The sequence below is a fragment of the Python bivittatus genome, unplaced genomic scaffold, assembly GCF_059951505.1.
Source record: "Python bivittatus isolate LINGU-HERP-01145 unplaced genomic scaffold, Pbiv_v1 ctg000480_np1212, whole genome shotgun sequence".
NCBI lineage: Eukaryota > Metazoa > Chordata > Lepidosauria > Squamata > Pythonidae > Python > Python bivittatus.
Window position 1 is genome coordinate 82,313,688 of NW_028277075.1, and position 12,975 is coordinate 82,326,662.

The 12,975-nt window shown below is 37.0% G+C and overlaps 1 protein-coding gene across 1 annotated transcript; it reads left to right on the top strand.

Annotated features, from left to right (window-relative positions):
* The first annotated feature begins 1,998 nt into the window (after window positions 1-1,998).
* LOC112541224 (uncharacterized) lies at window positions 1,999-11,079 on the top strand. The gene is made up of 7 exons (XM_025169711.2): window positions 1,999-2,127; window positions 2,953-3,062; window positions 4,021-4,074; window positions 5,111-5,194; window positions 5,988-6,081; window positions 7,739-7,809; window positions 9,334-11,079. The coding sequence occupies exons 1-7, from the start codon at window positions 2,054-2,056 to the stop codon at window positions 10,818-10,820; spliced, it is 1,974 nt and encodes a 657-aa protein (XP_025025479.1). The 5' UTR covers window positions 1,999-2,053; the 3' UTR covers window positions 10,821-11,079.
* The last annotated feature ends 1,896 nt before the right edge of the window (window positions 11,080-12,975 follow it).

A 12,975-nucleotide genomic window follows, 5' to 3' on the forward strand; every position in this document is an offset into this window, starting at 1 on the left:
CAGAAATGTCTTGCTTACATTTCTCCTGGCAACCAATTGCAGCTCTTTAATCAAAGAGGCCACATTGATGGAATCCAAAGTTATATCAGCAGATATCAGTCATGGAATCAGATTTCTCCTCTCTCACCTTCGTCATACAACTCCCTTCCCTCATATGACTTCAAAATCTGTTCTAAAGGTTGGTGGGATCCTTCAGAGTAGATGATGTGAATGTAAGAGGCTACAAGTGATGGGAGAATTGGCTTCTTATTTTGGGAGTAGAAATTACTCCTGCCCATCAAACAGTACCATTGGATTCTACCCCAGGTTTTTATCCTTTGTGTGACATCACTGTCATTGTTCTGTTTGTGGAATTTTGACACAGCTCAATAGAAGTTTCCATTCCATGGACTGTTGAGAACAATAAGCTCTATTGCCTCTGACTTATTTTCTCCCAACCATAGAGCAAAGAGCAAACTTCTCTTTTAAAAACTTAGTTTTATTTCATAGAAGGACATTTGTGCCCACAACTTCGAATATAAGCATTTGGCTTAATAAATTGATACATTGATCATTCTTATCGGCAAAGGTAAATGCTATAGTTGTATTACACCAAACAATATTAATAAAATAAATTGTTTTATTTTTTATAAATAATAAGAAACTGAAACCATCACTCTTTTGATTATAACATGCTTCTTTTAAATAGTGATGCAGCACAATTGAGTTAGTTAATATTATAAAGCATGATTATTTTTACTTCCTGCAATCAGTGTTTTATTCACAATTTTACAATAGGTGTAATTTTTTATCATTTGTTAGGCAGGCAGGAGAATGAATTGAACATCAAGAAAATTACTTAGGAATTGGCTACAGAGTCTAATGGAATAATAGCTGGTTGAAGGATCAACCATTTGGCATAAAAGTAAGTATCATATAAAATACAGAAAGGATCAAATAGTTTAAAAAAGGAAGAAAAAACAATCTGCAACTAGGAATCTATTGTGGCATATCAACAAAATGGCTGTGAGTTGAGGTATAAAAATGAAGGCTTATGATAAAAGCTTCAGAAAAAATAAAGTGTTATTTTTGGGCCTGTGAGAAACAAAAAGAATGTGAACAAGACAATGGCTATATGACTATTAGAAAACCAGAGGTTTAATTGGATATAAATTCTACTACATCAAAGATTTAGGCCTAGAATTTTACCAGATAGATGAATTAAGTTGACAGGAAAATTAAATTGTAAATACACTGAATAAACCCAATAAATCTGACAGGTATATATATATTTATACACATTTACTAAAGCAGTAGCCCTTTTGAAGCCATTGCGGTTCACAGTATTTTCACAAAAACATGCCAAAGATGTGGCTTCTGTCCCGTCAGTGTGGATTCCTGTGGTTTTTGGTTTCATTTAAGAGGGAGGTGAAGTAATAGCAGGGCATCATTAAGGTGTGGCAATGTTTATAGAGGGATCCTTAAATACATACAAGTTCAATCACGTGAAATATCCAGTCCAACGTTATATGAGGCTTACAGCAGAAGAACAAAGATGTATTAGTGCTAGGAACCACCTATTTAGAATTAGTAATACTATACCAGTACATTTGGGCTACTGGGAGCATTGAAGAGTATTTCAGTGTGGTTTGGTCACTAGGAAAAGGTACAAGATGATGCAGTTGCGATTCTTTGTCTTGGATCTGTTTTTGTTTATGCACTAATTTTTTTTTAGGTAGGCACACAAGGAAAACATACTGTAGCTACACCATGAATTTAAGTAGACATTTTTCTGATTAGGTTCCATAATGATGACATGCTATGTCATGGTACAAAGTATGCTCCATGAATGATGGGGAAGAAACACATGTTGGAGAGGTAATGGAAGTGCACGCTCGGCCATCAACTCCAAATTAGAACATCACATCTTTTGCCCATGAGTAAAATCTGTCTCCGCTTATCTCAAAGCAGCACAATGTGTATGCCGTCTCATTGTATTTTCAGGTAAAGAAACCACTCTCGTATCTGACTGCAATTACTTCTCATCTTCCCTGGTAGCCCCTGCACTGGATGGATGGACATCATGGTGGATTACTACAAAATTCTGGATGTTCCCCAGAGTGCCTCCATGAATGATATTAAACGAGCGTAAGATAAATCCTTCAAATCATCTTTTTCTCATAGATCCCAAACGTTATGTTTCTTGCTTCCCTGTGAATATTGCTCACTGGGCCTAATAACAAGTAACTGGTTCCTTTTAGAAGCTTTGTCCTCTTCAAGCTTGTTCATGATTCATGTCTATAGCAGTGATAGAAAAAAGAACATTACTCTGGTAGGATTCCTCCATGGATAATTGAGTCAGAAATCCAATCATAGTCTCATCCCTGTTACTAAGGCAAGTTATTCTCTCTTGTGAATAATGAGAAGCTTAATGGAATAATGATATCTAAAATGATTATTTGTTTCCAGTATATGTGGATGGTTGTATGGATGTCTGGATCAGTACAAAATGAATATGTTTCATTGTCTGCCTTAGCAAGATGATATTCCATTCTGGCAATTTTTTTCTATAGATTAAAAAAAACTAGAAAAATAATTGCTTAGATTTACTGTCATCTAACATACATAGCTTCAGTATGCCTCGTCTCCTGAGTTATGTAATTCTTAATATAAATTGCTTGAAAACCTTTTTTTTTAAAAAAATGCCATTTACCTGTCTTCCAATCTTTCATGTGTATTTTTACTTGATGCAGGCTTTTTAATGCACAGTTCCACAATCTACATTCTTTTTCTATTCCTGTGGTACTTACGCCATGGCAAAGTCCAGTGGAAATATCCAAATTTGATTCTAACGTAATTCATGGTGGAATTCTTTTATATCCTAGCTGGTTGATCACTAACATTGTTGCAATTCTATTATGGCTCTAGTTGTTTGGTAACTAACACTTGTTACACCTATGTGAAACTATGCAGGTACCGGAGCAAAGTGCTCAGATGGCATCCAGATAAAAATCCAGATAACAGAAAAGAAGCTGAGCAGAAATTCAAGGAGATTGTTGAAGCTTACAAAGTCCTTTCGGATCGTAAGATGCCCAGTTCCTCTTTTATGCCCTTCTCCCTTGGGGTCTTTGAAGAGATGACTCTCATTTATTTTTGATCAAGTAATCCAAAATACAAAACATTTTTAGCATAGATGATCTCCTGCTCTGGAATGAATTTAGATGAAAGGCTGCATACAAGTGATTAAAACAAATAAATGTAAAAAAGAGTAAATAAAAATAGCAACATTCCATTCATTAGGTCTCCTCCCAATTATGATTTCCTCCAAATGCACATTACTAGTTGGCTTTTTGTTCACATGATTTGGATTCATTCTCTTCTGCTTATACTCTGCACATACTGTAGACTTGTGGTCCCATTTGATGTCTCTTGGTTTTTCCTTTAACAGATTAAACGAGTGGGCTTCCCCAATGAGACAGAGTGCTCTGCTTCTTTCCTCCTCCTTGCAATTCCCTATGCATCTTCAAAATCAGCTCTGGAGGCTTGGGTGGGGGTAGAGTGGGGTGGGTCGTTCCCTCAGAACAATTTTTAGTGCAGGCTGCATAGGGAAGAAGAAATAACACCACTCCATTCTGCCAAAATTGGAAATATGCAATTGAATTTTATGTTTTACTCTTATGGCTCTCTGTCTGTCTGTCTGTCTGTCTGTCTGTCTGTCTGTCTGTCTGTCTATCTATCTATCTGAAAACATATATCTGCTACCACTGATTTTGTTAGTCTTCTTATATTCTTATAACAGATTTCTATTATCTATGGTATACAGTAGATAGTAAACTGCTATTTAAGGGTGGAGAAATGAGCAGATGTCATGAGAACAAAGCTGAAATAAGGGTGATTCATCAAGTTTATGGAACTTCCTAGATCATAGATGAGTCCTGATGGATGTTATTCTCATCAGAAGCAATAACCCTAGAATTATTCAAAACTAGAAATAAGGAGGCAGCTTTAAATTCCCATCGGTTGTTGTCTCTTCTATTCTAGAAAGTACACGTGACCACTATGATGAGAATAGCAAAGATACTTCTAAAGGAACAAGTGAGTACTCTAGAGAAGACATAAGGGCTTTTTAAAATCAAATCCAATTATTTCATTAAGGCCTTGATACCTCTGCTAATAATGAATATACACCATTGATCTAAGACCTTCAGTAAGGGTAATACACACTTGCTGACTTAAAAGACTTTGGAGGGAACCAAAATCCGTTTCCTTTTCCCATTCAAATTTGAGCTACTATCATTTACCAACAGTGATAAGAAAATATATATGTGTGCCCTACCTAGGAGTTCTGGAGGCTACTATCTGGTAGATGATGTTGTCAGGTTCAGCCCAGGAACAACAGCAAGACAGTCCAGAATCAGTTCAGCTCCTTTATTAGCTTACACCTAATAGACAGAGCCTCGCCAGACTAATTCTAATCCCCAACAACAGCAACTATAACCATGATGCCCTTACGGAGGGGCCAGTCTCCTTCTCTTGACTTTCCCACACTCCGGCTGGGGGCTGAGGAGGTGCTTTCCCTGGAACCTCTTCTCCCCCTCTCGGCAGCCTTGAAGTTCCATTCCAGAATCCTCCCCACTCATGTCTTCCATCACATATATCAGCTTAGAGCTGGGCCTGTTTTAGAGGAGGGGCCATCCAAATTATGGCTCAGTATTTGAAATTATCAGATGGATTGATACTTTTCATTCAAAGCAAATAAACAAATAGTTAAGATACAATTCCAAGAGTGTTTTCTTCAATATTTTGGCTCAGAGGTTAAGAATATCTAACAGAGAATGGTATAGTCAAGTGTTGTTCTGTTTTATTTTTAATCCAAGCAAGAATAGGCTGCAGGTTTTTTCCTACTGCTTTGCAAACATGATGATCAATGACAAGCTATTCTTTGCAAATGGAAGGAATCAATCTCTGAGCAAAGATCTCTACTGATTGCTTTCCTTAATACCACCATAGATCATTGAAAAATAAAATGCAACAGTTTGGATGATATTATTACTTGTTAAAGTCATTTTCTTTACTCGGCCCTCACTGCATGTGTATGTAATGGTCTCATTTTCTTATTTTCTCTCCTTAGAAAAACCTGAGGATGAGAAACATTTATCAGTGTTTGATCAGGATGGCATCAAAATATTCTTCACCAGACAGCGTTCCTCTTCAGGTAATATCATTTGGAAACCCAGTCTAAACCCTTTCTCCACAGTTAATCCGGACTATCCATAGTTAACTTTCTGCAATAAATTAGCCAGATCTTTTTAACTGCCAAATTTGAAGGATTTTGATTGAACTGAAAATTTAGTCTAGCAAGAAATAAAGCAGAGATAAATGATGAAGGCTGCATTTATCCAAAAAGGAAAATAAAATATTTTTTCATCATGTGTAGACAAAGTTTATTGCTGGTTCAATAGTTTGGTGAATTTGGCCTTTGGGAATTTAATTCCTTACTTAGCAAATTGATATCATCTTAACTAAATAACACTGGGTGGCTTATAAAACACTTCAATAAAAACACCATGTCAAAGCTGTCAGGCAACACCAAATTAAAATAATCGAGGCTCCTCCCATAACTGTTTAATTGCATAACAATAAAACACGCATACCAGGCTCCACTGATCTCCTGGCCCCAGCAGGTCTTCAAGGCCTGTATGATGGGATACTATGGCAATAGAAATAAAAATGGAGGGAATCGTATTACTTTAGTGAGCCACCAGAAAGAAAGCAGAAAGGGAAAATAGTTCCTGTACTTATTCATTTAATGGTGGAAGAAAATAGACAACGCTAATACAGAAGTCTGTGGGATAGAACATTTGTGAAGGTATTTGGACCTTGGTGATGGTCTAGTGTTAGAGTCCCTTGTATACCTGAAGCAGTTGTTTAAAGCGAAAGGTAGGGATACATGCAGATGCATTTGGAAGTGATTCATCATACATATATATATATACTCTGTGTTTCAGATTTTTCTGTGTCATTCTTCAGTGCTCCTAAAAGATTCCACCACTTTTCTATCATGACCGCCTTCATCAATGGCAAAAAGATCACAACCAAAAGGTAAGAACAGAAAGTGAATGTCTTCCTATGACTCCTTCACTTGTTACTTACAGTAGATACCTCTGTACAGAAATGTTAATGTTTGGGATGAAAAAGCATACCCAGAAAGCTTATTTGTATTTGAAGAACTTCACACTAACAGTCTAACACAAAAGTTCGGATTGGCAGACATGATCTCCTGCATTTCTTTCTACCAGTTCTCATTCACTTTTATAAAAAGAGAATTTACTTTTTAAAAAAAATCTTTCAAAGGAGTACAGAATTTTGGAGAAATTCTCATCCCTAGATTTCTATGGTTTTAACTAGTAACCTTGGCAAGAGAAGGGTATGTGAGTGAATGTCTTGCCTTTTATTTTACAATTAACTTTTCAGTTATCAATAGCTCCATTGGTTTCCCATACTTCAAGTAAAGCCCAAGGGAAGACTTCATGGAGGCCCCCAAACTGGACATTTTTCAGTTGTGATGCCACTATTTCTTAGAGAAATTCTTTCTCCTGGAGATGTTCGAAAAAATGTCTACCCCATTGCTCTACCACAAAGTTGGTAAAGAATTTGTGCCCAGATTTAATTTTTCCCCAATATGAGACTTGATAATGGTCAAATAACAGATTTTGTCTTTTACATAGGTATTGTGAAATGTGAAAGATGGTGATATATAGATGCATACTTTTTTTTTCTTTTGTCATTTTTATGGTGATATTAATTTACTGTAGATCTAGCTTTCTCCCTATTCATTGTAGAATGGGAGCAAAAAAAAAATTACACTTGTGAAAGTCTGAGTAATTTGATTTTTAAAAATTGAGAGGGAATATTATTGAGTATGTGTGAGACAGCAAAACATGAGCTGGTAAGATTATTTCTCAGTCTCTCTCATGCACAGTTTATCATTTCTTTTTTAAAAAACAAGCAGAACCACCTTCATAGGAAAGCCACCCACACATAGAGAAGTTTTAACATTAGAATTCACCTGGGGAATTTTGGGAGTATCAGTTTCATCTTCCCAAATGAATATGAACTTAAAAGAACTTTATGAAGTGTTCATGTCCAAACCAGTCCTGAAGAGAATTCTTGTATATAGATGAATTTTATGAAAAATGAAAGGCAATGATATCTTTATATTGCTATGTAGATAAGGAGCTCACAGCCTGAAGGCTTAATTTATTCTTAAGTAAAGTCTCCTTTGAGTTGAGATAAACTTCTGATGACATTTTGGATACATCCTATAGCCCTTATATTCTCTACTGGTCTCCCATCAAAGTACTAACCAGGTCTGACCCTGTCCATCTTAAACTGAGAGTAATGGATAGTAATGTGGTTCTTAAACTGAGAGTAATGGATCAATTTGTAATTGCTTGTTTGCGAGGGAAAGATCCAGTTTGGGACTGCCACTGCCAACAGAGTCTGGTTTTCTTGTGAGGGTAATGACATTATTCAAGATCAGGAAAAGGAATAAATAGGTCAGTTTAAGAACCGCTGTGTTAGATTCTGCCAACTACTTAAGTAGAACAGTAAAGAACTCTTTCAGACTGTCAAAATGCATAATAAACAAGACTTGTAAAGCTTGTTTGAAGCCTAAGAAAGAAATCCCAAGTGCCTTTCCTGGAACTAAATATATAAGAATAATAATGAAGTAACTGACTAACACCTCTCCTTTCAGACATCTTGAGAATGAAAGCAAGTACTTGGAAGTTGAAGAAGATGGGAAGACGGTATCTATCCATGTTAATGGTAAATTTGAATGGATCAGATTACACCTCCTGGGCACTGTTGAATAGTGTTTTTAGTGTTCATAAGGCTTCTTGTAGGGACCTGATTTTCAGAAAGCAATCCGTGTGCCTTAATGAAAATTGTGACCCCAAGACAATTCTAACTCAGAGGGGACAGACAGGTAGGTAGGCAGATAATAAACAAATGGCAGTATTCTCTTCCTAGAAAAATCAAGATGAGTTGGAGGGACTTACCTTTCTTTTTTCTGAATTGTAGGTATGAAGAGACCCAAACAGCCAATAAATAAAATAAGTGAACAGAATTCTTCCCAAAGAATCAAATCTAGGGAAAAAGCAATAGAATTGAAAAAAAAAAACAACATTTGCACTGATTTATATAATCTGCATATGTTCTGCTGCAGGGTTGTGCCATATTTCCAGCCTGTCAGTATGTCTGCAACAGCAGAAGTCAAGAAAGAAGGTTAATCAAAGGCACTGTTTATTATGAAATAAATTGCCTTCTGCAATACAAGCAAAAGTAATTGTTTAAATATTAGTATACTACTTTCAATTAAAGGCATTAATCCTTATTATCTGTCCTACAGCTCTTTTAATGGTCTGGCTGTTTTTGGTTTGGAGCATTGTGCAAATCCAGATAGTGTGGCTTACATACCATAAATTACAGCTTAGTAAATTGTGCAAATCTAGCAAATTGTGATTTATTAAATAAGCTATGTAATATACAAACCTAGCCAATAAGAGTTCTCTTATTGAATTTCAGCTATGTACATTTATATTGCATCTATATGGAATAGATTCTAGAAGTTATAGAAGCTATAATATAAATGATTTGACATTGCTTTTTGGGGGGAATTCTCTTAGTCTGAGTAGCATTACTCCCACTCCTGTAAGTGTGGTTTAATTCAGGAATTGATACTGGGTAGATTACTGGGCATTTTGACAACCATTGACAACCATTGGCTGAACAGCTGCTAGCTGTTTAGATTCTTATAAAGTATGCTAAATTTTGATCTTAGGATACTTAGGGTCTTTTGCTGCATATTATTTATCCCAGCTGTTAAAAACACAATCCATTATGCCTACACAGAAGTCAGTTATGATGATGGAAAGTAAGTTCTACTAAGTGGAAATTACTCTAAGACATGAGTATATAATTGCAAACTAAGGGACCCTGACCATGAATATACATTCTTGCTACTTCACAGGTCAGTATGGAGGATAAAAACCCATGCATGTCACTTTGAGTTCCTCCATGACGGAAAAACAAATTATAAACAAAATAAAACCATGGTGGATCATTTTATGATTTTCAAATTACTTTTGCCTGACATTTCTAATAGAAAGTCTAGGTCAGGTAAGCTAGACATTCATTCTTTTCCTCATTCAGTGACTAGGACATTTAAAAACTCTCCTATCCGCAAATTCTGAGCCATGGAATAAGGATGAGTCTTGACCATATACCTATTTCTGTGATTCTACTGGTAAAAGAGTGCTCTGGTTGATTAATGTATTCTGCTTCTTGCAGGTATTCCAGTTTATGACAGAGAATTTAATGGATCAGCAGGAAGTTTGGATTGGGATTGCAAGATGGACAAGGGACGCTGTCGTCCAGACAGGTGGCGTTTCTGGACATGTGAGAAACGGCGGTGGGCAGATGAATGGCGGCAATGGGCAAATAAATGGCGGGACTGGGCTGAAGAGTGCCGTGATTGGGCTGAAGGAAGGCACAAGACAAAAAATCAGGATAATGCAGCAGAACATCCAAAAGCTGGTCAAGAGCATCTCAAGTCAGACAAGAGTTGTCCTAGGCCAGGAGGGAAGGTTCATGGATTTCCCATGCCAGGGGAGGGGAAATGTGATTCAAAAGAAGGCCATAGCAAGACAAATAAAGGACCATCTTGGTTGGAGGAGGAACACTCCAAGCCAGAGGCAGGATATTTTGTTTTTCCAAAACCAGGTGAGATAAATTCTGGGATGGATGAAGGGCATCCCAGGATAAGCAAGAGGCAACACAAACCAGAGGAAGGGAACATTTTGCCAAATGTTGGTATTATTAGGTCAGGGGATGGACCTGCCAATCAAGATGAGGGACATCATAGAACAAAATATGGGAAACCAAGGTCAGAAAATGGTCAGGCCAGGCCAGGGAAAGTGCATTGTGGATTACAGAAGTCAGATCAGGAATTTTCTAGTCATAAAAATTCAGAGCCCACGGGCAATGACATTACGAGGAAACACATTTCTGAATGCAACCCTCAGGCTGTTATAAGTGAACCCCTCATTGAGAAACAGGAGCCACAGTCTGAAGGAAGCAAGAACCATGCTATGAATCCTGAAAGGAAAAATCCAAAGGATGAAAGATTGGAAATGGAAGGCCAGAAAGGTGGGACTCCATTAGAGTCTGAACCAGAGAAGGGAGTCAAACTACATTTTCAACAGAAAAAGTATTTTGCTGACTGCAAACAGGCTCCTGAAGCACAAGTGGCTGGCTATAGTGCCATAGGGTTGCCCCTGAAAAGGAAAGAGTTCCAAATTCAGACAAGAAGGCTATATGCCAAAAGAAGCAGGTCTCAGGCTAGGAACAAAAGGCCACACAGCCTTAGGAGGAACAGATCTCAGGCAGGGAAACATAGGATTCCTGATGGGCACAATAGAAGGGAGTTGGAAGAAAAATTCTCCTTCAATGAATGCATAGAGATGACTCCTGGTGGAAAGATGTCACCTGCAGGTAGTAAGTTTGTTCTACCAAATAGAAAGAAAGGCCCTCTGCCACCCCTCCAAAAAGGTGAAATTCCCCCCCGGGCAAAAAAGAGACTGCCCGGAAGAAGGGCACACCCCTCATCTGAAATTCAAAGTGAAAAGCTTCATTCTGTCTCTGAAACCAGCCAGCTTTTGAACATACATGGCCTACAACAAAGGAAGCTGATGAAATTGCCCTGGGTCAATGCACAGCTTCCAAGTATTCAAGGCCGGAAACTTGGAATGAATCAGCTCCCAAATGTGAATCGTTGACCATTTGATGGATGCAATCAAGCTAGCGCTGAGCAAGGTTGATTTTCCTGGTTCACAAATTGTGAACATCCAGATTTCTGCGTTCTAGCTGGATGATGCAGAACGCTACATTTGCTGGGCTGCAGTAGAAAGGACAGTTCTAAGAGTTCATGGCCAGTGAAGGAGGTATTTTTTCCCAATAAAGGAAATGTAATTCTTACTGTCCACCAATATGTGTATGTTATTGGGTGAGAAACAAGAACTATTCTGGAGATATTCATTCAGACCAAATTTGCTCTAGATTTCTGCATTCAGTCTCTCTGTATCAACATTCCAAAATCAGAATCTATTTTGACTTATTATGCTTTTGTCCAGTTTTTACATTTCCTGATGTATTCCAAAGCAAAATACGTGTTTGTAACTTTTAGGGGAGAAGGGTAGGGATTGACATGCTATGCCTATGTGAAGCTTCAGTGCAACTCTAATTCAAATTTAATCTTTGAACGAAATCATTGAATAGATTGGATATGTCAAGTTGAATCAGGGGTGTTCAAATAAAAAATTTGATGGACTTCTGCATGTGTGCACATGCCTTTATCCAAATGTAAATTTGAGTCAGCTTGGTTCTTTGAATCAAGTTACATATTTGAACTGAATTGGATATTGGTTGATTTAGATATCACATATAAGGTGATAATAAAATGGATTATGTTTTTCTAACAATGGATTAAATGTATAGTAAATCCTGAAGGTATCTCATAAGATAGAAAATCAACCAAGATTTGAATATGTTAATTAGCTGCCTAGGCTTCCAGTAGAAGCCACAATGATGTTATATGCATCAGTCCCATCATAATGTCATGGCAGGGATGATGTATAGTATGTCATTTGCACAATGATGCCATGGTGTGCATGATGTCAATTGCTCCCTTGTAGACACCCATGAGTATCTACGAAAGCCCAGTTATGAGGTATAGTATATATCCTGATGTCCTCAGAGCACAGCCAGTGCATTTTATCAGCCATTCAGCCAGATATCGTTAAAATATAGAATACCTATATATGTCACATTTTAAAACAATGTTAATTAAGTATGGAAGTTCTTTTTTTACCTTGAGAAAGCTTTTTCAAACCATAACTTGGCTAAAATTTAGTGGTGCTTCATAAGATAACATTGTTCTGCAGGCTGAATTAAGTTCATAAGCTGCCAATTGCAATCCCCAGAATAACCAATACAATAAGATCAATGGAATATCTCATTTCAAATGAGTTTGACTCATTGGACATGTCATGCAGTTTTCTTAGCAATAATATGGAAATGATTTGCTGTCTCTTCATCTGGAGGGTTTCTTTTCTCCTTTTACCTCCAATAGTTCAAAAACCTGGTATTTCCTGAGGATTTTCTATTCAGATACTAATCAGGTCAAACCTTGCTTAGATTTTTTTTAAAACATCAGCCAAGGTGACACAGATGCTGACACCTAGCCAGGCTACCAATATCAGTATGAAGATAAACGTGTTGGGACTGTGTTTGAACAACAATGCCTTTTCGATGAGCATACACAAAAGGCTTTTTGAGATATCAGCCAGTTAAATTTAATAGTTTTTGTTTGCTAAATAATTCTTTGCTATGCAAATGTCTCATGAATTTGTAGTAGTTTCTCTCATTTCTGCTTTTGTGCTCTATATCACCATCACATGATGAAATAAAAACATTAAAAATGAGATACAGCATACCAGCTTAACAAAGGCAATGCCTGTCAGCAATCTTGCTTGCTATATATTATGCCTTGAACTTTTATGTGAAATTCGCTATTTCCTTTGGGGAAAGCAGTGTTAGGCAAAATGCTGAAAAAAAGAAAGAGTGAGCAAAAGAAATTAAAGCCATAAGATAAGAGAAAAGGAAAGACAGCTAAATCTGGTTTACATGAATACAATTTCTCTATACCTCTCCATATCTTTCTATGCTTATAAACTATTCCTGCTCCTACCGTATCTACACACTGTTTCATACATTAACTTTTATTCTTAAACTTCTCACTTTCTTTTTAAGACTCTCATTAACTCCATCCAACCATGACTTTCTTAGTCCTCCCCCTTCTCTCAACCCATTTACTTTTCCTTTACATATTTGTTTTGTGATGTCATCCTCCTACACTCTCTTTACACAACCAAA

Excerpts from the sequence above, each read along its gene's own strand:
- LOC112541224 (XM_025169711.2), top strand. The coding sequence starts at position 2,054 with ATGGACATCATGGTGGATTACTACAAAATTCTGGATGTTCCCCAGAGT. Across the intron at positions 6,082-7,738 it reads AAAAAGATCACAACCAAAAG|ACATCTTGAGAATGAAAGCA; the intron begins GTAAGAACAGAA and ends CTCTCCTTTCAG. Across the intron at positions 7,810-9,333 it reads GGTATCTATCCATGTTAATG|GTATTCCAGTTTATGACAGA; the intron begins GTAAATTTGAAT and ends TGCTTCTTGCAG.